The sequence below is a fragment of the Sinohyriopsis cumingii genome, chromosome 12 (genome assembly GCF_028554795.1).
Source record: "Sinohyriopsis cumingii isolate HCF-2022 chromosome 12, ASM2855479v2, whole genome shotgun sequence".
NCBI classification, from domain to species: Eukaryota; Metazoa; Mollusca; class Bivalvia; order Unionida; family Unionidae; genus Sinohyriopsis; species Sinohyriopsis cumingii.
The window spans coordinates 12,415,334-12,440,475 of record NC_142972.1 but is presented as its reverse complement, the minus strand read 5'-3'; the positions used below and the strand labels follow the sequence as shown (position 1 = coordinate 12,440,475).

Sequence of the window (25,142 nt, the reverse complement as noted above, 5' to 3'; positions counted from 1 at the left end):
GTTGAATCAATAATTAATATTTTTGGAGAGAAAAACATTTGTTTTCAAGAACCATTATTTGAATCCAGTATGTGGATCTTTTACTCAAAGAGGAAAATCCATTCTTACATGTTTGTGTCATCATGCCCACAATCCAGCAGAGCTATAAGCCTGAACCAAGACCTGATTGACCTTAAAATCAATGTCAGAATGCTATCTACTTTTTCAATACAAGCAAATAGAAAGCTGGTCAAAACTCACTTGTTTAAGAACAGGACATTGTGCTCAAGGGCTTAGTGAACTACAAAAATGCAAGGAATGATCTTTCTGCTTTTCTGTAATTTTGCATCATTTTCATAGCTGAATTTTTCAATGCAGGATAACATTTTATGTTTTATATAAGTTTATGTGTTCACTGATGCCTGTGCATGTGTTCCAGGCTTGATACTTGAATTTTAAAATTACTTAATTATTTAGTGTCAAGCCAGATTCTTCACATCATGTTGTATATTCTGTATATATTGTACATAACATATAGAAGGCCTCAAGGTGGATTAGTTCTGTAACTAATTGAGTTACCTTCTCTAAATAAAGTCTTTATTATCATTATTATTATTATTATTATTATTATTATTATTATTATTATTATTATTTACACCAGGTCAAATAGATTATGTATTAAAAACTTGTAGATGGGGGTCAGAAATGTATGATTTTCAGAAGAAAGAATGAAATATTAGGTGGTTTAGTTCAAACCTCATGTTAATGTCACCATTATGCAAGAGAAACTAGTGGAAAGATGATTCTCACTATGTATTTTCTGCATTCCAATGAACAAACTGACAGTCAGCACTTCTATATATGATGCCATGCTGAAGGTCAGACAGGCACCATTCATAACCAGCTATGTACACCACTTGTGTAGTAGATGCTTTAGGTTTTGGTTGATTAAATTTGCTTGTGAATAAACTAAAGAAGCTGTTTCATCAATTTGAAAGTATAGTTGATAAAGTTAAGGATGTAGATGAGCAGCAGGGAGGTTGAACAGACCAGAATTTCAGATCAAAATAAAGCTTAAATTTACAAGTTTTTTTGTCCACGTCTACATCACTAAGTCATCTGAATTTGATAATATATAAAAACTAATTGCTGCCTACATCAATATCAGAGCCTTTACCAAAGTTATTGAAGCTTTCATAGTTGTGATTCTAATCGAGAAAAGTACTGAACAAAATCCGCGACCTCCATTCTGGAGAGTGGAGAATATGACCAAGTTATTTTAAATAGCAGGTTTCTACCGGAGCATTAACAGCAAGAACGTGATCTGCTGTAATGGTCATTCACAACAATGAATGAGGTATCTAATAGGGGGTTTTCCCCGAAGTTGGTGCTATGAAAACCTGCTAAAAATGGCAGGTGTTTACAGCAGACATCAAAAGGCGCTTCCATGCGAATGGAGTAGAAACGTCAAAAGGCACTTCCATGGGAATGGAGTAGAGCCGTCTAAAGGCGCTTCCATGCAAATGGAGTAGAGGCATCCAAAGGCGCTTGCATGAGGTAAAGGGATAAACGTGAATCTGATCCAGCATTTGACAATGATGCACCAGTTCTCAAGGATGAATCGGTCCATGATTATCAATATTATTCTTATGACGTATGAGAGCCAAATCAGCATGGATGAATTGAACTGCAAGTTCAGGATACAAGTAGATATTTCTTACCCACTGAAGCACTTATTAAAGTAGAAGGTGAAATTTTACAAACAGATGATACTGAATATAACAAAGACGTTAGAGTTGCTTTTGTTAATAATAACATTATGGCATTATTCAACAGCGCTACATACATGATTGATAGAAAACATTAAAATATGCAAGAACGACGTCAAAGTTGCCACAACGATATTGGGTCTAGCAAGATATTCTGATGATTATTCAAGATCAGTTGGGCCATCAATGATGTTTGTGAAGGATACTTTTGACTACCCTGACAACAGACAATATGATATAAGATGACCAAGAAATTTTGCAGGCATTGCTGACGTTGATGTGGCTCTGGTGGTTCATGGTACTAACCCAAATTCAACTTAGGATTTGCAGCATATCAATCAATGCTGAAGGAAGGAAGTAGAAGATCTTCATGTGCAATTCCAATGACACATATCTTTGGATTTTGCAGAAATGTCAGAAAGGTTATTTTTGGAGCCAAGCATACAGCTGTACTTGTATGTAAGGCTACCAATGATGATGCAATTTAGTGGCCTGTCAGTGATGCAGGTAAAATAATACTGACAAAACTTTCCTTGTGGAAGCCAACAATGATCCTTGACCGAAGAACGGTTGCTCTCTTTTATGGACTCAGGTGGTAAATCAACATTAACATGGTTGACAATGACCACAGACAGTGTTCAAAGTAACATTAATGGTTTATTCAAATGGCAGATAGCATCACAGAAAGGTGTCTCTGCACTGCAAAACATCATTTTTGCTTTCCAAGATACTGCACAAGCAAACTCACAAACACACAGTGCAATGATACTTGACAAACTTGGTGTTACTGAAGTTTCACTGAGAATAAATGAACATCAAGAACCAGCTGAGGACATAATACTTAACTTTGATAACAATCATTTTGCACGTGCATATCATTGTTTGATGACGTTCATGGGACGTGATCAAAATGTTGATTCTGGTCTACAAATATCACAACTAGATTTTACAACACTGTATCCGATCTATTAATTTTCACTGGAACACATGGATTTATTTAGACAATCTGTAGCTGATATATAATTTTGAGCTCGTGTGGCAAGAGGAGCTATAGCTAAGTGCACAGCAGTCACTGTTATACTCTCAGACAAAACAATGCTACTTGAAGGTGTTGGTGGACGAATGAGAGTCATTGATGCCCCAGTGGAGAATATGTAATTGATTGCATGATTGGTAATTAAATCGTTCATGATATTATAATGTCATATCATCATGTTAGTGTTACTCTGACTCCTGGTCAGATTAAAATACTACAATCAGCATCAAAAAAGAATTCTGGAATAAAAGTATTGTTTAAATCTGCACAGAACACAGGTAGTCCAAATAAACTATCACTGACAGAACATCAACTCAGGCACTTCAATTACACTGAACGATCAAAGACTGGCATTAGAATTAATCTTTCTGTGGTTGCTATTAAAGACGCAGTCATGACAGGTGGTATATTTCACTTCTTGCAGCTATACCAGCATTGATAGCTGCTGCAGACCCAGCTGTTGCAAAAGCTGATGCTGTTGGAACTGCCATCGAGATGGCATTAAAGAAAGCAACAGGCCACAGACTAAAGACATCACACAAAAAAAGGGTGGGGTCTAAGATTGCCAGGAACCATTCATGGTATGGTCAAGCCCAGGACACACTGTTGATGCTTCCCATGTCCAATTTTGATTTACTTGATGCTGCTAAGAAACTAAACATCAAAAACTTCAATGGTGTTTTTATGCATGATCAGTTACCAAAACAACCAAACCATGTTGAAACTGTTACCATCACTCTCGATGGAAGTTCTGGTCCAGGCACTCATTGGGTTGCATACCCAATTGATCCACGTGGAGTTGTTTATTTTGATTCGTATGGGCTGGCGCCACCAAAAGAATTTTTATGATATAGTGGCTTAGCCATGACATACCAGTATGGTATTCAACATTACCAACACAGACACCTCATAAAGTCATGCACGAATATTCCACTAGACGACATCGTCATCCAACATTTTAAACAGGTCTTAGTATAATATACAATAGTAGATATTTACAGAAGATCTGCTAAGACAAACCTAAAGGTGACTATCCAAATAAGCAACCCTTGACAAGGTTTAGAATGAACTTGCTAATCTTTTGAGTCTTGCAAATGTGGAACAAAATGAAGTTGTTTTTCAGGATAAACAAGGATGGTTAAAGACGAGCAATATGCCATTGACAGATATTATTCTAAAAGTTCAGGCATGACCAAAGGTAACTTAGTAGTGTTTGCTAAAAACAGTAAAATTAAAAGAGATTACTGGATGCATCAGAAAAATTGGACATATTATGTAAGGCAATCTCAACATGAACAAAAATACAATCATCAATGTGAAAGAACCAAAATCAGATGATGATGTGGCAACAGAAAAATACGTGGACAACAACAACACCACAATCAGAAATGAGATCAGAAAATATATTGCTAAAATTGGTGATGCAATGACTGGTGATCTCAATATAGGCTGAAATAGCATTACTAATTTGAATCAGAATCAATGATGACACTGCAATGAAGAAATATGTCAACAATAGCAACATCCCAATGACAACCTAGTTAATTACAATCAATGATGGATTGATCACGTTTAGATTGGAATATTCTAATCATGTAACTGCTTTTACAAATTTTCACAGAAAAACAAATAAAACCATTCATGAATTCTTTTTAAATCCAGCAGTCATCGACATTAAGCTTTCCGACATTAAAAATATTACCGATGGTGTAACATACACAGTAGTATCTGGATCAGCATTATGGACACCACTCAATAAATCCATCAAACATCACACTAAGGCTACTGGCATATACAGGTTCTCAGTACTTGGCTTTACAACATTAACAATATCTACCACAATTTCACTAACTGGATCTTCTGGATCAATGTTAGCTGTATTGGTGAAAAACCATGGGAAATATTTGTGGTGGAACCTGAAGAAAAAGGCTAGCCCGTGTTGTAATATTGGTGTCTTGAATTCGTCGCCAATATACCACCTACTTGAAGTGTTCCTATTACACAAAATAATGAACTCCCAATTAACATTCAGCATTTTAGATAAGAGCAAGTATGCTCATGGCATACCCAGCTGAAAAATATAATCAACGAGTATATAGCAAAGCAAAACTAATATCTCAGACATGTCGTTGTTACCGACATAATTGTACATTCTGCATATGCAGTCATCGCTGGAACAGTAACAGTCATTGGAGCATTATCAGCCACATATGTGATAGTACCAGTGATAGGAATTGGTGCTTCAATTGCAACCGGAATTGCCGGCATTCTTAATATCACTGCAAAAGGAATATCTACATGCGCGGTTAATAAATTACACTCATACACAACAAAGTTGTTCGTGGCAATGTGAGCACATGCCAAATTGTCTTTGTTTATATCATTAGGTCTTAATGATGGAGTAACATCAGATCAGGAATTCACAGAAATGGTTAAAATTTACCATGAGACCCTGACTGTGTCAAGAGACAAGGTAGAATCTACATCATTGTCTATCAGATCTATGATTTGAAAAATCAAGATTTAAATAATAATGTCACAAGAATTACTACAACAGATCGTCACTAATACAACTCTTCCAAAAACCACAATGGTATCAGCGAGTTAAACCAAACCTAAGTTTGACGTTAGTTTTCCAAATGTGATTCCAGCCAGCGAAATAGCACTAGAACAATTGCGAGTGTATCATAGCTGGCCAAATATTAGATCAAAGTCATTTGATGGGTTGCATGCAAATAATTGGTATTTACATACAAAAAAAATGAGATGGAACACCGGACAGTAATGTTGTGAGAATACCTAAAGGCAAATAAAACAGATCAATGACAAATTCCAGCACAGAATTAAATCTATCACAGGAAAAAAACAAAATACAAGACCGCTATCATGGCTCATGAGCCAATGTTATCTGCTGCGATAGAAATATCAACCCCTGACTACAGCATAGATATATATCAGTCATCGATCCAAACTGTCTTAGGATGGCCGAAAGAACAACCACCAGCACCTGCAGCAATACCACAACCTCAACATGGTGATTATACCTCAGAGAAACAAATATTTTAAAATTATCCAAAAATTCATCCATGGACATAAATAAGTGAACAAAAAATCCATCCATAAATAAGTGAACAGGTAAATGATGAACAATTTCTTTTATTGTGTCTGATGGTACAAGGCTTCCTAAAATAATAAGAACCATATATGATTATGATAGAAAACTGATTATCGATGACAAATTTATTAACGCATTTCCTGACATCAATAAATCTGAACATAAACGAGTAAGCAACAAACTGCAAAATTTATTTCCAGTGTTGCACAATTTTACAATGATGATATAAAACAACAGATCATTGCAATGATACATCTAAACAAAGATGCATCTGTCCCCAAGTTTGTCAATCAGGTTATCACTGAAACAGTGGTTGTCACTGTTGATGAATTTACTGATTTTCAACCTCCTCATTCAACAACACTTAAGAATCTGTTTATCAGTCATAATACGATTACAGAAGCAGAACTATCAAATTTCATAATACCAGGATTTAACAACAAAGAGTTGACAAAGTCATTAATGATATCATAGATGAATATTTTCCAGCGATATTAGAATCATGGAGAAAAATATCCCCACCAGCAAAAATCCTCAGGCACAACAATGATCCATATGGTGGAGGCCATCATATATCACCAGGTGTTGTCATGATCACATCAATAATCGCAGTCAATCTTGTATGCAATGCTATCAATGGTAGCTATCAAGTAGATCTTGAAAAATCCAGCCAGGCCCAGCAGGGATATATTTTATACACATTTACCACTCAAGCTTGAGCTGGATTTTTTATGGTGTTAGAACCTGTTAATCCTGTTTATCTTCGATGTCATAATCCACTGCTGTCATGGATACATTTCAAACTTACTGACCAGAGCGGATACCTCATTGATTTGCGAGGAAAATTTCTCACAATAAGTTTGTATATGCGTTCGTAGAATGTCATCGTAAGATCTTCACATAGATCTTCATCGTAGATTTTCAAAATCAGGATTTTTAAAAATAAAACAAATTCTGTCAAACAATTATTTGTTCATTATATATGTACCAACATGTGAGAGTTTTTGTATACAACAAAGAGGTACTCGAATGTGCCGTCAGAACAGTCTTGACACTCCCCCCTTGACAAAGTCAAGGCAGAAGAATTTAGTGTTAATATACTTATTGATGATTATTGTGATGAAGAATTTTTGTTAACACAGGATGAGCTGCAGTGAGAACATATTATTACGATTGTGAGACAGAGATCAAATTCTGAATTATGCACATTCTCTCCTTAAATTTGAAAAGCTTAAAAAAATATTAGAATAAATATTCTGATTCAGAAAATAATTTTTTTTAACCATAATCAGAAATGAGCTATTCCCCTTGTTTCACATTTCCACTCTGTTAACCTGTTACAATCACTTTCATTTTCACAATCCGTTTCCCTTGACGTTATCAAGGGCAGTGTCACTGCTTTCACTTTGTTTAGCTGTTACAGTCACTTTCACTTTCACCAGTGACTTTGTCACCATGTTTACAATCGTACATAATCTTTTTCAACTGCCTTACATGCACATTCATAATCTTTTTTGTTTCCTATTTATGTGAAAACTCTGCTCTAATTTTTTCAATCACATGTGCGAATGAAACAACTTGTGTGTTATCGATGGTCGCCAACGACTGTCACTGACTGCTGGAGTAATTTTATAAACCTTATTTGACTGGTAATGTATACCTTTGAATTTTTGTTCCTGCAGTAATTCAAAATCACAAATGATTTTTTTTCAGTATGAAGCTGATCAGAAATTTTTATACCATCATCATGTAATTTTTCAATCGCAGAAATAATAGCATTAATATTTTCATTATTCATTATATAATAAATATATATTTAAATAAAAAATATATTTGCATTCCTCAAATCAGGTATGTATTTACAGTATATCTAAGAATGGCACAACAAACAATCTTAACTAACTTAATTCTAAGGACCTCACAACATATAATCTTAACTAACTTAATTCTAAGGATGGCACATACATGTAATTCTGGCATCCCTAATTGCAGGAATGCAATTTCAGGTGTTTTACACCTCCACTTTGACTCACTTACAGCGCTAAAGTTTTCATTGACCAATCTTTCTCAGAACATTGCCAATGTTTTATGAGACTCACTTAGAGCACTAAAGTTCTCGTTAGCCAATTTTTGTCAGAATAGTGCTGCTGCTTCATGAGGATTATTTTCATTGTCAAAGATTTTTACTTACAGTGGTGAAGTTATCTCTGAGGTTATATATATATATATATATATATATATATATATATATATATATATATATATATATATATATATATATATATATATATTGGACATATATACATGTATCTACATGTTTATTTACATATTTACATATTTATTTACAAACACACACACACACACACACACACACATATATATATATATATATATATATATATATATATATATATATATATATATATATATATATATATATATTTACATATATATGTATTATATATACACGCACACAACTACCAGGGGCCTTCTCTAGTTCAACAGATTTCTGCACACCCTTCCCCATAATCAACCCTGGGGAATGTTAAATAGCACCCACCAAGTGGTGACATGGTGGGAAGGTGTACACGTCTGTTGAATATCGAGCATTGGGAGAATGGTAGAACCCCCACTTATAACTTGAACTCTGTTGCTTATATAGTTAAGCATATTTATATTTTAATCCATAAATAGCTTATCCATGGGGCATGGTTTATTTTTTCTCTCTTTTTTCTTAACTATTATCCTTGATAAAGTCAGGAGGGGGTAAGGAACCTGACAAGGTAAAAAAAAAAAAAAACATGGATAATGTTTTTAAAAATAAAAATAAAAATCTAAATAAAACAATTCATTTATAAGTGGAAGTATTTATATACAATAAAAGCAAGGTTGCTCTTTTAATGTCTCCACTGGAGGAAGCTTTACTTGACAGAGCTATTTCCCTTCAATGAATTTTAACTCGCGGGGCAAAATATATGAACACAACAAAAGAATATCTAATTCAGTATGTTTTCATTCTACTTCAGAAGTTGCAACATACTTAAATATCATGCTTCGTTTGTATTTCTCTCAAAATGCTATTTATTTCATCTGCGACATGTTGTACTGAAGATGGGAAAATATAAAAATAATTGGCAGCTGCATATAACGATGGAAATTATATTTCTTTGCATGTCTCTACATTCACAGATATAACCGGTCTTTAATTATTTTTATTTTTATTATTGCCAGTATTTCCAATTCTGCAATTCTGACTCTGTGTAATACCTGCAAATTATTCAAAGAATTATTTTCTGGATCTGAATCAATATCATCAATCACAGATCCATCTTTAATCAGTCCTAGAAAACATTCATAGACAAACCTGTGACAGAGATACCTTTTCTTCCCAACAGTAAATCTAAGATAACCAGCATTATCAACCGAACCGACTGGTTTTTTTTTAGTTTACAATTTCTGATGAGACCATCACGTGATGCCTAATAATTTTTAACAATAGGATATGTTACAAATTCTCCTTGCTCTATTTACATAATAAATATTATTTGGCTAAATTATTATTTTATTTCTAGAAAAAATATATGGGATGCTAGCCTGAAAATTGAGCGAGATAGTCATTGGAGATTCAATGCCGTTAGTATTTTTTTTTTCATAATACTGTTTCAGTGCTCTGTATTTTTATCCCCACATTCTGCACACAACTGCAATTTTCCCCGGACTCCTTTGCTACATTTCAAACATGGCTTTGGTCCTTGACAGCCTCATCGCAAACTTTGCAGATCATATTCTCAGAATTCATTTAGACAAGCCCGATTACAAGAACTTGCGGATCCAATCATCGACCACTTACAATTATGCTTTGCTTGAATTATTGTATATGCTCATTAAAGTTTAATTTAAATATATATTTGGGTTAATTATAGCATTGAGGAATTTATGAGATTATCTGCAATTAAACATTCTTAAGCTAGATTTGATATTGACAGAACAACCCCTGACTTGTCAAGGCAAGCTTTGGTTGATTTGACGAATCAGACTCTGATCAATAATATCTGTGAAGCCAAGAAAGAGCATCGCAATGAAGGTGCAACTCATGTTGACATGGTCAAGATTGATGCTACAATCAATAACCAGTGAGCAAGGATAATTATTAACTATCTCGACGATACATTTTTAGAATTTCATAGCGTTGGACGATGCTGCGGTTGGCGCTTCAGTGGTATGGATTGTTCGTGACAAACGTAACCCTGTTCGAGAATCAAATCATGCTGGAGATATTGTAAAGTTAAGTAAAAATTTCAAACCTGGATTGTTGACTGGTATTGACAAACCATAGTATGAACAAGCATATCCTGTGATGGCAGTTGTTTATGTGATACATGCACTGAATAATAAACCTAGCTTTGATGATCTCAAACCGAAACTTTCAACACTGAATTGTGTAGTTGAGCGAGGTACAGAACATTTCACAAATGCGATTCGTGTTAAAGGTCTAATAGATCTTCGATGTAAAAAAATAAATGAGTGGGATGAGCATGTCAAGGAACATGGAGATATGATTAACAGCACTGCTAAACTGGAAAAGAAATTAATATTTTCAATAAGGGTGAAAACAATAACCAGTGAGATTTTGTACAAATCAAAATATAAATCAAAGGGAGCCTTGACAGAGATAATTGATCATAATGCGCACACGTGGACGATGGATTTAACAATATTTCCATGAGACAGAACTATTAAAATTTATAACAGTGATATATTTTATTTTATAAATAAAATTAGTAAAAACGATCCTGCATCCGTGTGGTTGTTTCAAAGTTCCAATTGTAAAACTTATGATCAGTTTGTTTGACCTAATGGAGATATTTATCGTGTAGAATCTCTTCATAATGAAATGAAAAATCCTGCCTTGAAATATACCAATGATAATGAACAATTACCCGGTAATTGTTTTATCGTTCCATCAGTTGCTGCTCACTCTGCTCAGGAGAAAATTTCATGGTTGCCATGTTGATCAGAATTTCTTGTTGATGTGCATCTAAGCTGCATCAAATATGGACACAGCAGATTGTGGAATACTAAATACGATTACAGGGACGCTATCTTCATTGATACGGTTGCATATTATCCTTAATTTTTCTTGGAATGGGAGAATTTGCTGAATATTTTAAAAGATTTGGACATTCAAAACACGAGATGACCAGAGTTGTGATAAATTGACATTAACCAGATTTTGATTTAACTGGATGAGCATGTATTGAATCATTTGAGTTTATGAATATTCTCCATCAATTATGTTTGGTTTGGTCATCATTTTAATGAACATGGCTGGGTTCCAACATTGCTATTACAATATATGCCTGATGCTGGAATGTTAGCATCATTGGTTGTATTTGAAGCAATAATATCATATCGTCCACAAAAACAAGTTTGGTTACCAAAACCCTCTGACAATGTCATGGAGAAAACTATTCTTGATATAATATTTCAACACAATCCTGAGGAAACTGAATGTGAAAATAAACTTGTAAAGGATCTCAGCAGAAAAATAATTGGTAAATTTACTCAGGGTGGTTTATGTGATCATAAACGACATTGCACAAGATTAATTATCGATGATGCCAAACTCGATTTTATAATTACTGATACAACAGTGAAAGGTACATTTATAAGTTAGAATAATGATTACTTACCAGATGGAACTAAATTAGGTACAATTGTAAGCTACACTGATGGTGAATCACCACAGTCTACTCATTTAAGATCTTCGATGTTAGCATATGTTTCAATAAATGTATTATCAATGGTAAACAGATTTCCTGATACCGCAGTTAGAATTACCACAGATTAATTTTATATGCACAAAAACATGCGGATTTGTCAAAGAGTGGTACCGATGCATCATGGGGCAAACGGAGAATAAAAGAGAACAAATACTCAGTTATTCTGAATCTGCTGATTATATTCCCCAGGATATTTATTATAAAAAGAGTCTTATGTCAGCATTTTCATCAGCACCATCAGTGTATGATCCAGTATCCAGACATAAAACTAACTTAAGTGTGATGGTTCTGGTAAAACAACTCGTGCGATTGAATCATTTCAGAATTTTGGTATGGTTGTTTTGATGTCTACACATAGACTCGACAGAAAAATGAAATAGCAAGAGTAAAATCTCATACTTAGCACAGCTTCTTTCAGTGGAAGAGATGTGTGGACTCCTGAGCAAATGGGAGAAAAATACATTCCAAAGATCATTATTTGGGATGAAATATGCACAGTGTCACTAGATGTGTTAAATATATTTCTTGATTTGTTCCTGACTCGGACTACTGCTTGTTATCATGTGTGGAGATCATGGTCAGCCACCACCCTTTGTCGGTGAATTGCCACACAAATGGCTAAAAATATTTCTAGATTATTATGAGGAGATAATTGATGATTACTAAGCACTTGATCCAGAATTAAGGGAGTTTAAGAAATTAATCAGATTATAACCAGATAAAATGCAATGTGAAATAATGCAATAAGTAATTCCAGAAACTCCTATGAATGATTCTTGGAATATGTGGTGACCACATGATTTGATAGTTGCAAGTAGAAAGATGGTTCATGATACACTTCAACAGCAATTATTTCTGCTGCATAAGGAAAGGTTTTTAGATTTACCTGTACCATTGTGTTATCGCCTGGCAGATACACAATGGCAGAATACTGAAGTTGAGATTCCAGGATGTCTGACAGAGTCAGGGGTAGAACCAAGGAATCAAAATCTTGTGTTAAATGAAATTGTTTTAGTTCCTGTGAGTGCTGTTGAGAGCACACTAACGATGGATAAATCTCCATCGGCACTAGGATATCCTATAACGATTCATTCGTCACAAGGATTAACTATTTCCAATACAAAACAATCGCTGTGTGAGCTGCAACACAGTAACGCTGTGGAAGCATTTGAATAATAATTCAAGACAGTTTAACGTGGATAGAATTAATAGTAGTCTCGGTCGTACATGCAAAAATGTAATCGATGTTGAGGCGATGGTGCCCTTCTAGTGAATAATCCTTTACAAGAGTGAAGGCAGTGGTAATTGAGTATCCTCAGGAATTATTTATAATTGTTCACATACAAATCTATGTTGAGGAGCAGTTGAATATAGTTTGTAGATTGCAGGTCTACCCATTACCACACTGGAAATTGTATGTGTGGTTACTCTCCAGACTGGGTCAGTTGCTCTTTGTTACCCCCTTCAAGTTCACCAGGTTCATATAAATATGTAACAGTCACATTACCTAGTACTGGTTGTTTTGTGAAAGAGTCATGCCGTTGTAATGGTATGTGGGTTTTTTGTGATTGCATTGATAGGTTTCATAGAAATTCCATGAGTACTTTCATTATTTAATGCAGCTATCACATTTGGTAATCTTGCGACCCATTCATGAGATCTCTTATCCGCCTGAACTCTACTCAAGGATATTTCCTGCACATACTCATATCCAAACAATTGCTGAGCAGGTGTTTGTTTAAATTGTTCAATGATTGCCTGATCATGATGATGAATTGCAGTGTGTCCTTGTCATCTTTTGATGTTATGCAATTTCATCATCGACGATACCACACCAAGAAATTCTTTGCCAGGATCAACTTGTAGCAACTGTGGCCATTGCAAGGGTCCTCACTGATAAATTCATTCAAATGCAGATGCAACTTCAGCTGCTGTTTTAGTTGATAGTGGTTATGCTTCTTAATATCTACTTGCAACGTCAATGACAGTGAATGCTTATTTGTATGTGCCTGATTGATGTCTACCAGTTTTAATAGTATTATGTGGTGAAAACAAAATATCTGCCTAATGAACCTCATTGGGATTACTGACATCAAAATGTGTATACTGAATTTTTTTAGGTGGTGGTAGCTAAATTTGCCATATTGCCTGTCTTGCTAACCAATCTGCAGCAACAGAATGTGTGACACCTGCCACATCAGCAAGTTTACTAATCGCTGCTCTACCCTTCAATATCCTCCTGGGCTATAATAAATCAATTCCATATTCTAATAATAACTGGTCGACTAACTACTGGCCCCTAGCACTAGTTTACCTTTCACCACAGAGCTTATAAACAAATTAGCGAGTGATTCTCGCAGGTTTTTATTTTTTACTGACTTTAACGTGTGTATCAACTTCATATCTGTAATATGTTACTGTTGTAAATTTTTATTTTTATATGCAACATCATGAATGTGGCACGCTTGGTGAATCCCATTTACAGGATACTCTCCAGGTTTTGGTTGATCTTTATCGTCAAGTCGGGTTCCAGGACCACAATAATTATATCCAGGAAGATGCTTTTCACCTAGATACTTAGCCTCTGGTAATTTGCAGAGCGAAGCAGTGATATCTCCACCTGCTGAATGAGAGATAAATCTGTATCTTTTGGTACCACATTTTATACACTTGCCTATAAGTGCACGCTTTTTAATCCTCGTCGTTATTTTCTTTAATCCACTAGTGGGGGTTGGTGCTCTGCATCAAACACAATATAAATTCATATAATTATTATATTTTCCTACAACATGAATGTCATTGGTTTCTCAGCAACATGAAAGCAAGAACCAATGAAGTATCATCCAGCTCTACCAAATTCTATCAGAGCAATTATCATAGCTCTGATAAGATGCAATTGTTACATAACCTGATAATGAGCTGGCTCATGTCAGATAAATTATATTTAGTGGCACCATCTGTGGATGATCTGAGATGGTACGACGTGTTTAAAATTTTAATGAAAATGCAAAATTGTTGAACGAGGACAGTAATGATATTATTGATTATATCACCAACATCAGTGAGGCACCATCCGTAGATGATCTTGATGGTAGTATTAACAATCTCGTAGTATATAAAAGAAATACAAGTATTTAATCATAATAAGGTTAAGATATATTAATATATTAGTTCTATGTTTGTTATGCTATTTCATTCATGCACTAGTCATCAGCAAAGATTTACAAAGTTTGAATTAATATTTTGAGAGAAATATTTAAATGAATTTATGTGAAAAGACCGATTCTGTGAAATAAATAAATAAATAAATATTCAGGTTTAAGTATTTTAGTTTCCTACTTGAAATGCTAATTTTCCAATAGGAATTTGTTCGATAAACTTTGTCTTCTACTCCTGTGGTCACAAGTAAGTTGAAATCTATGTTTGTGCAAAGATGTGACTCATACAAGCATTTTTTGGTAAACAATCTTTGGTACCAAAATGATGTGAATTTGCGGAGTTGTCAATTTGGTGAAAGTAAATTGTGAATTTCCTTTACAGAATTTAAAGACAGTGAAATTGAGTTTCATCGAGTATAACAGCGAGCAGTGCATCATTAGAGATGAATGACATATTCTTAACTTAAGTGCATTATATTAGATACAGTAGAGTACAAATGGTAGTAAACGACTCGGACTGAGTATGATCCGATTTGAACTTGTTATTCTAAGAACACTTACCTTTGAACAGAAAATGACCTTTTGTCATGTCACAGTTAAAAAGATATGTATACATAAGAAGTCCATAACTATGTCAGTAGTGTGAAGATAACGATTAGCATATTTGATCCTTCATTATCAAAGCTCCGATCAACAGCATTTTTTTAAATGAAGGAAAATACAAAATATACTTACACATGTATAGTTACTAACAATAATAATAATAATATAATAATAATAATATTTAATGAGATTATGGGAAAGGAACATATTGTGTATAAATACAAACAGTTAATACTCGGAGTATAACTAAGAAATGTCATTGAACATTCCTCTGTTTGCAATTTTGGGTTAAAATAATATATAGTTTTGTGTACAGGATAAAAACAGATCTACAATGTAACACTTAGGTACTTTTCTAAACTTCTGAAAGAAAACAATAGGGCATCTATGTAACACAAAATATGAATACAGTATTTATCTTGTGCAATTGTGACCTTAGTAAAGATGATACAGTTTACGAGGGATGATTTTCTGCTTGCATCATAAAATTTGGAAAAAAAGAAAAGGCGTTACAACAAAACTTGTCCAGTGTTATGTGAGCGACCTTGGTGAGAGGAGGGGGATGATGGTGGAGAGGAGATCACAGAGAAGGTGGAATTCAGATTTAAATGAGAGAGGTAACTAAAGGTTGGTACAGGTGGAAATATTACATCAACAGAACCATGGTACTATGTTTCTGATATACAGTCTTCATAAATCAATATTTTAAATTTTAATAATATAATCCTCTGGGAAGAAGGGCCCTCATCCATGCTTAGCAATTTCGTCCTCTCATTAAATGTAAAATTCCCAAACGTCTAGAACAGAATGAACAAGGACCCAATCTGACTCCCACATCAAAAAGTTGTCATCTTTTACTTTTGTACAGACTACTCTGACAAGTAAATATTGCATTATTCAAGTTTAATAATTCACCATTCCAAAAAATACACTTTAATAGCAGTAATACAGCTTAGTGGCAGGCTGATCATTATATAAAAGATATATTCACCCTTACAGTAGGAGACAATCATGGCTTGGCTCCTGAAATTTTATATGCATTTTTCTCGTACACGAAAAAGTATTTTCTTCTTTTTAAAAGTAAGAAGAAAAGAAGAAGAAAAAATGCATAAAAAGTTTATTCTGGGATCGTGTAGGTCTTTGCCAATGTCGCAAACTTGGATTGTTTATCCTTATTGGCTGCAAAACATACCATGTGGCTTTTTATTGGTTTGGAGTGCAGAAATTCAGAGGCCCCATGAAAGGAAGCCACAAACTGGATATAAAATGCATTGAAATTTATCTATTGTTACATAAACAAATTCTTTCTCCATACTGACAAACCATCTAAACAGTGCATTGTTAGTTCATAATCCGCTTATCCTGACATCTAGTATGATTTCTGTATTTTGTGAAATATCCGCTTTTTTGTTGTTGACATTTCTGGTAACGGAGATCAACCGGACGAGGCATTGTCTCGTAATCTATCTTTCATCGGATTTTTGGCTGCTCGCCAGTAATTAATATATTTACAAAGACTGACATTTGTATGTGGATAGTAAGTAAAATTCCTTCTCTTTTCACTCAGAATTAAATCCTTCAGAACACTCACGTTTTCTGTAATAATCCCTGTCATCAGAACACCTGCGTCTCTATCGTCCGTTAACCATTGTTAATTTTCAGATGCATGCATGGAAGGCAGCATCACGCTGCTACCACAAAATGTAAATTTTTAAAAATACATCTTACTTATTGGTTTATTCAGTAGGCATGGAGGGACAGTAACTAGAATAGTCTAAACGATGGCCAATTCCTTTTAAAAAATGTACCCAGATAAAATAGTTTGCTGAAATTTCAAAGGAAACAGATTACCTTTGAAGCACCGACTGTTATGAAAACGTACTCAGCAAATGGAAAAAATACCAGTCTCAATCATGCAATACAATTATTTGATGTTGCCGCCACAGTAAGAAATGGGCATTCGTTTGGTTCTCCAAAGAAGTCCTTTAGCGGTGACTTCAATAGCACATGCACCCTTCATCAAAGAAAGCTAACTACAATCATTCAATAACAGCAAAGAACTTTTCTTCAAAGGATGTCAGTACCAAACTTAAATAAAAGTGATGGAATCTGATGGATTTTTGCATTTTCCAATGTGACTGGAACACGTTAACTGTGCTGTGAAAGTTTCCTTTTTGTAGGGAAAAATCTATTCTTACGAACGCTACTAACGGCAGCTTAAAATGCAAACTAACTTTTACCGACTTGGAACATACTTTAAAGTAAATGTGTTTTGTTATTCGTCACTTGATTGTGCTATGTTTTTCCACTGAATTCAGACCAATATGACCTGTTACAAAATTATTGAATATTTTAAAGCTGTGTGTGCATATTTTCGATGGAATCGCTTGTATTGTGGATTCAATGTATATGATGAGGTTCGCAGGTGAGTACACGGTGTTGATACTCTATTCATGCTACACATGAGACATTTATATATAAACAGGATTCACATATATGTACCAATTCATGGTTCTCTAAATAAAGTAAACTATTATATTATGTCTTCTCTGTTTTCACTACAGGTGTATTTCTCATTTAATATGCATCAATTTAAGATGGTAACTGTGCCGACGAAGCACGTATTTTACCGCCCGCACTTATTAACCCCCACCACAATTTTTTTGGGGTACATTTCTTCAGCTGACTTGGTTGCATATAACATGGTTCGGTATATAACACGGTCATGTTTTATGGCTCCCAGCTACCATGTTATAGTGGGATCACACTGTACTTGGCAAAAGGAAAAAAAAAAAATGACCAAAGTGGAGGAGAAAGTACTATATGACTGCCAAAGCATATAACTCATAACATCCTCCAGTGATTAATGATTTTAATACACACATGATGTACCAATAGCCCTAACTTCATAGGTTTAAATCCTAATGAACAAAAAGTGAATCTCAGTGACAATCCACCTGAAAATGATGGATGCAGAGAATCAGTGGAACCTTTAATAGGTAGGAAAAGTCAGTTTTTACCCTTCCATCTCGGTTTTTGGAGCAGACTGAAATAGAACCATAAAGCCTTAACTGGGCAGATGATATCTCTAGCACAGATAAATCTGGGATCTTGAACAGGATTAGAACTATTGAATGAAGATGTTTTTTAGCCGAAAAACCTGACAAAGTAGACAATGAACTTATAATTACCACTGAACCATAACAAATTTTTCTACAGACAAGACATGATGATCTTTCTTACTCTCTGAAGACCCTAAAGAGACCAGGAAGACAGTCTTGAAAGAAACTTCACCAAATGGTTCATAAGAGTGTTTTGACAAAGCCAACAACATGCAATAGATTTCATCCAGGCATTAATAAGTGAGATACTGGTCTCTGCAACTCAAAATACTTGAAAAGATCGGACAGATGAGATCCAGACCAATGGCCAAATCCTTGAGGAAGCTGGGACTGCTGCACAGGCCTATCCGATAGTCTTTAATAGTAGAGACCAACATTATCTCTCTCCAAACAGCATGAGAAGTCTGGAAACAGGATCAATATATGTGCCTTGTACTGCACCAGTTACACAAGATTCTTCACTTGCATCATAGACATTGTATGTGGTCCATCTCTTAGCTTGAATCATGCAGTTGGCAACTTTAGTCAAAAATATATCCCATCAGATGGATCACTTGAGGTTAGCCAAGTGTGAAGGTGGAGAATTTGTTGACTGCTGTGGAATAGAGATGCACTGTACCATGACAGCAGGTCCCTCCTACAAGATAATGTCCTGGATTCGTCTACCAAAAGGTCAAGAAGATTGCTGAACCTCACTTGTTGAGACCACAGAATGAGCTAGGAAGTGGAAGTTCTGACTTTGTGGAGTACTTGCTTAATCATTTTGAAGGAAGGAAAGGACACAATAAGCACAATGATGAACCTACATTAGACTCAGAGAACCACTATTCAGGCCCTATGATCTAGGTCTAGGGAAACATAAAAGGGAAAACTTTCACTTAGTCTAGCTGTGAATATGTCAAGCAAGAGACTCCAAACCGGTCTGAACTCGTACTGCTATGGATTGGTACAGAGACCATTCCATGAAGACCACCTTGCCTATCATGGACAGACTGTCCACCAGTATATTTTTCTTGCCCACAAAAGGGTGAACAAGGAGAGTAATCCCTTCTGAGTCTGCCTAGTGAAGAAGGCTTCAAACTGCCATTCAAAGAGAAGAAGCAATGTGCACATTACTGTGGCCTGATGTATGCTAATACTGACATGCTGTCAGTGGAAACCATCACACATTGACTTCTTATTTGATTGACACACCAAAGTGGGGCTAAGAATATCACTCATTTCCAAATAGTCTACATGAAGGGTAGCTCCTTCCCAGAACTCCAAGCCCTGAAGAATTACCTCCTCTAGTTCCATGTGAGCACTCCAACCTGAATCTCATGCAGCAGTACAAGAATGAAATGAGTGGAGTTTGGTTCAGGGACATGCATTGGGATTCTGGTCAGAAAGTGGTCCCAGCTGGCCCAACAGGTCAAGTGGCAATGAAAATCTGGTCCCAGAGAAATCAAAACTGACAGGGGATCCTTGTGCATTCTCCAGGTCACCAAAGGAGGGGAACTAGGTCCACTGCAGAGTTCAAGGTCCCAAGGGGGTCAGCTAAAGGAGAGCTGAAAACAGGTTTTGGCTTCAAGTGCCATCAGATGAGCCAGGATTCAGTCTATCCTGTCCAGACAAACATGAACTTGCCCCAGATTGGTAAGAAAGTTCATTCCTATGCAAATAAAATCCAGAGAAGAGATTAGCTAATAACTATATATACGGTTGTAATGCATGTCACAGGGGTCATGCTACCAGTGGAGTGTGTGACCAAGTTGTCTAAAATTTGTCAACTTCAAATTCTTCTGTTGGGATAGCAAAACCTCTGGCATTGATTTTTAGACTGACAGTAGTTTATGACTTTTCTGATGCTGTCTCAGTCTAGCCCGGTAGTTCCAGTATAGAGTTGTAGTCCAAGGCAAAATATACTGGATACATCTAATAGCTGGTGTTGGTATCAATTGCACCAACAACAAACTCTTGCATATTCATAGGCATGTGTATTTAATAAATGGATTGAACCTTAACCCTTTTCTGAGTAACTGCCATGCTGTCTCTATCTTCTTCATAAAATCATTTTGAAAACACAAGTGAATCTGTCTTGGGATAATAATGGTGGACATTGCAGCATCCAGAAAGCATCTCATTAGATTGGCTGTTTTCATAAACCATTGGTCAAATAAATTAAGGAAAATATACAAGTGATAGAAAGAAAAGTCTAAATAATATGTGGTAGAAGATCTGGCCCAAACATGTAATTATGTAGATCTTAAATGTTATTTTCTAACAACACACACTTCTGTGAAAATATATTTAAAAAAATCAGTGAAGCAAATAATATCTAACCAATATACAATGTTATTACAAGAAAGCAGAGAAATATTAAATCCATAAATTTCAAATCTTTTTGATGGATTGTTGTAATGAAGCTAGAAAGTGTGTTGTTATATGAAAATAATACCATACTTATTATTTTGCTGTGTCAGTTTGGTTGAAAAGGGTCTAGTTCATATACTGACTATGATGCTCAGTAATTTAAATAAGATAAAATTCTCACACAAAAAATATATATTATGATCTAATATTATAGCTTTGTAAGCTAATAACAGTTACGAGTTATTGAAAGAAACAATTAAGACTGCCCTGTAATAACTTATATAGCTACTGTAATAAAAGGCAAAATCATTCTACTTACTCCTGTTTTTGTATTCATGTGATGGCTTCAAAAATCTGTTAGTATAGACACTTGTCAACCCATACATATAGTAGTACTCCCACTGCACCTTAATTTTGCTTTTCTTCTTCTTCAAAATGGCGTATTTGTACAAAAAACCCTTCTCAAACACAGCTTCTCTTTTTATTTTCTTGCAAATGTGCATCTCATCATATTCTTTTACCTTCCTAGAACAAATATAGATATTTCTCTCTTAACAACTACAATATTTTTTTAATTTTCATGAGACCGAAATTAGCAATTGTTGAGGTAATGAATTTTAAATTCATGCATAAATATAGTATTTTCAGCATAAATATTGCCTGGAATTTAGCACAATTGTATAATATACTATAGCAGTCAACAATTATAAAATTCAACTTCATACAAGCCATAAATACTATTCAATGAATAAATGCTGGCACACACAAAGGATGTTTTAGTTTAATATTAGATGTGACATGCTGATCTACTAAAAAAACTACAATACTACAGCTTGAAAGATCTATAAAAGTTTCCAAGAGTAAATTAAGTCTTGTTTTGAGAAACAAAATGAGTCAAATTCTGAAATAAGATGTGCAGTACATATAATAAAATTTAATGTAAAAAAGATAACATTTAAACAAGGATAAATTCACATTTCAAAGATGGCTCCCTTTTCCCATTTCCAAAGGTAAACCAAAATGGTTGAGATGTCATGATAATGTCTGCACCAGTTGCAACATGCAACCAGCTACTGCATGATTGTTTTTTGCTCCTGACTGTGCATTGCTGTTTTATCAAGCCCATTTAAAAATGAACACTAACAGCAAGGAATAATTTTCATTTGGAACTTTTAAAAAATTCTGCACTGGACTAAAAATAAGTGTCAGTTCTGCAGTAAATGGTTCCAGTGAGTTACTGGTGCATACATGCTATGCTTTAAATTAGCTAACATGTGTGCATGCTAACACCAATATCAGAGTTTGTTTACATTAACTGTCCTCTACTTTGTGGAAGTAAGCTAAGAAATTGTGCAAATTACTGCTGTATTTTCTACATCTACACTCATTCCCTTGTAGACTTTCACCAGCATTTATCCAATGGGTACTTGTAACTATTAAAGCACAGCAATAAAAAAACATGGTCAGAGAAATTATGTTTGATCTGCACTGCACCAAAATAACATATTTATCATAAAATATTGTTGCTATTTTCACCAAAACCTACACATCTGTTCCATAGTTAATTCACCTAATTTTTAATTCCTCCTTGTTAGAATATAAATCTATTCATAACAGACTATAGATTCTACATAATGTATCTCTTAGACACTTCATTACAGCGAATGGAGGTAAACTAATTTCATCTGCACAAACGTTTGTTTAGTTTGTCTGAAAATGACCTGTTTATCTTTTCAACACACAATTTATGTTGTGATTACAGTTACATATATGTCTATCTTATTATGTCATCTTTACAACTGAAGTCTAATTAGGCACTAAAAGATAAAAGAAAAAGTCTGCAATCAGTTCCAAGCAAATCAAGAAATGAAACCATTTATTAAATATTTTAAAAAATGCCTCTAATATAACATTTTTATAAATGAAAAATTAAAAAGTAATTACCTTACATGAGTCATCTGATGATCATTGGAATTAAAGCCGCCAAACTCTTCAAGACCAATTTTAATTAGCACATTGTGTTCCTTCAAATCCAGTTTAAAATCCGGTGAAACAAGGATATGGAAATGAACAGTAATATGTTTTTCATCCCTGAAATAAACCAAAAAGAGCCATCTGGTATAATATTTAAAACATTCAAAGTTTTTAAATTATAATTTCATTATGAAAGACAATAGATACCCCAAAAATACTGTCACAGAAGAATATAATGCATGCAGATATAATGTAGAGATACAGTTACAAGTTTTTGCCCAAGGTATAAGTGTTAGAATAACTTGCAAGCTATTTTTTCAATAAAGTATACTTCGGAATAGTATATATTTACTGAAATATTCTACAAAAATTTTAGAAGTCTGGAAAACTAAAAACAATGTAAACTTGGAAATGTTTGTATATCATCACTGCTTTCTGCTGTTACTGGATATATTTCAATTGTAAAATAAGTACAATACTGTATAATAAAAATTTTTATCAAGCATAATATTTTCACTACAATTTAAGTTAAAATTTACTAAAAATTTATAACATAAACACATACAGCTCATGACCAGCTCATTTCAGTTTTTGATCTGTGGAACAACTCAACACTTACTACACTTTTCTTCTACTTAGAACAGCAACAATCCATCACACTGACTCACACTCTACTCACCAACAAGAATTTCAAGACATCCACGATAAGTCTTCCTACAACAGAATTCTTTTACGCAAAGTAACGTTTCCTAAATCCTTTAAAGCTTACAATATTTAGGCTTGCAAGATTCAGAAACTATGTCTAGATAAATCTGAGATATCAAGAAATGTCTTTGAAGTTTCACTTCTTAAAAGATGGGCCAAAACACCTGCTCCAGGTAACAAAAATCAATTAAAGATTTTACCAGACCTTCATATGACATAGATTATGGAGCCATGCTAAAGTCTGGTTGAATGAGATTTGTAAACAAGAGTCTCTCCAAGCAACTAATGCCCTATGTTTGTTTGAAAAGAATTTCTAGGAAAGCAAGGTAAGATCATTTCCTATTTTTAACTGCTGATGTTGAAACCATCTGTAATATTCTTGAGTAATAACAAGCTTTTCAAACTGGCTACTTCAACAGCCATACACTAGACAGATCAGGACCACTTTCTTTAGGCCCAACATAAGAAGTCATTTCATGAAAATCCCATTTCATTAAGACAATCCATATAGAAGTAGCAATAACAAGATTTCCAAAATGGCTGATGGGTAAACTAGATGTCAGATCAGCACCATTGTCATTTAGGACCAAATGACATAATACTAATAATAATAATGCTTTATTTATAGAAGGTGACTCATTAGTCAAGGACTATTCTCCCCTGAGGGCCTCTAAGGAGAGTATAACAATGCACCTTATATGAAGAGAGTATTAATTACTGTTTTTTTAAACATGTTTAGTATTAAAATACTAAATTCCATTATCTATTAGAAACACATACATGCTCATGATATCTCTTCTTAAATACTCTAATATTTTCAGCAGATTTTGCATGTAGTGGAAGCTTGTTCCATATAACTGTACCAGAGTATTGGAAGTTCTTTTTAAATTGTTCTGTTCTTGGTTTAGGTAGTAGAAGGTTTCCATGTGATATTGATCTCAACTGGTATTGTGTTGAAAAAGGCCTGAATAAGTCCTGAAGATACTCTGGTGCCATTCCATGTAAACATTTTTGTAAAAGAACTGCCTTGTGAAAATCTATCCTGTCATATATTATGAACCAGTTGAGTTCTGTAAATAATTCTTTTGAGGGATGATCACACGATGCATCTAAAATTATGTATGCTGTTCATTTCTGAAGTTTATAAATCCTGTCAAGCTCATATTTAGTACAGTTTCCCCATATAAAGAGTCTTTTCATGAAAAACCCACGGCATCCATCAAGGAGAAGTAGCAATAACAATATTTTCAACATGGCTTCCATGGCAAGCATATCTAATGTCAGTACAGCACCAGTTTCATTTAGACCAAACTAGACATCCTAAGAAGTCTTTTTGGTGAATACCACATGTTGATATGACTGTCTATGTAGAAGGAGTAACAATAACAAGATTTTCAAGATGGCAGCATAAGGCATAATGGATGTCAGATCAGCACTATTTTCATTTTGAACCAACTTGACATCACAAGAAATATTTTGGTAAAAGCCCATGTCAATATGACCATCCATCGTGAAGGAGTACTAACAAAAAGATCTTAATGATAGC

General features: G+C 34.5%; 1 protein-coding gene across 1 annotated transcript in view; it reads right to left on the bottom strand.

Moving 5' to 3' along the window:
- The window catches only part of LOC149786015 (E3 ubiquitin-protein ligase rnf213-alpha-like), a 431,187-nt gene that overhangs the window by 382,638 nt on the left and 23,407 nt on the right, over nucleotides 1-25,142 (bottom strand). Inside the window, exons 6-7 of the mRNA XM_089978093.1 lie at nucleotides 22,862-23,008; nucleotides 21,237-21,442 (exon numbers count right to left, since the gene is read on the bottom strand). Coding sequence (XP_089834219.1) covers nucleotides 21,237-21,442; nucleotides 22,862-23,008 — 353 coding nt within the window. The remainder of the gene's footprint in view (nucleotides 1-21,236; nucleotides 21,443-22,861; nucleotides 23,009-25,142) is intronic.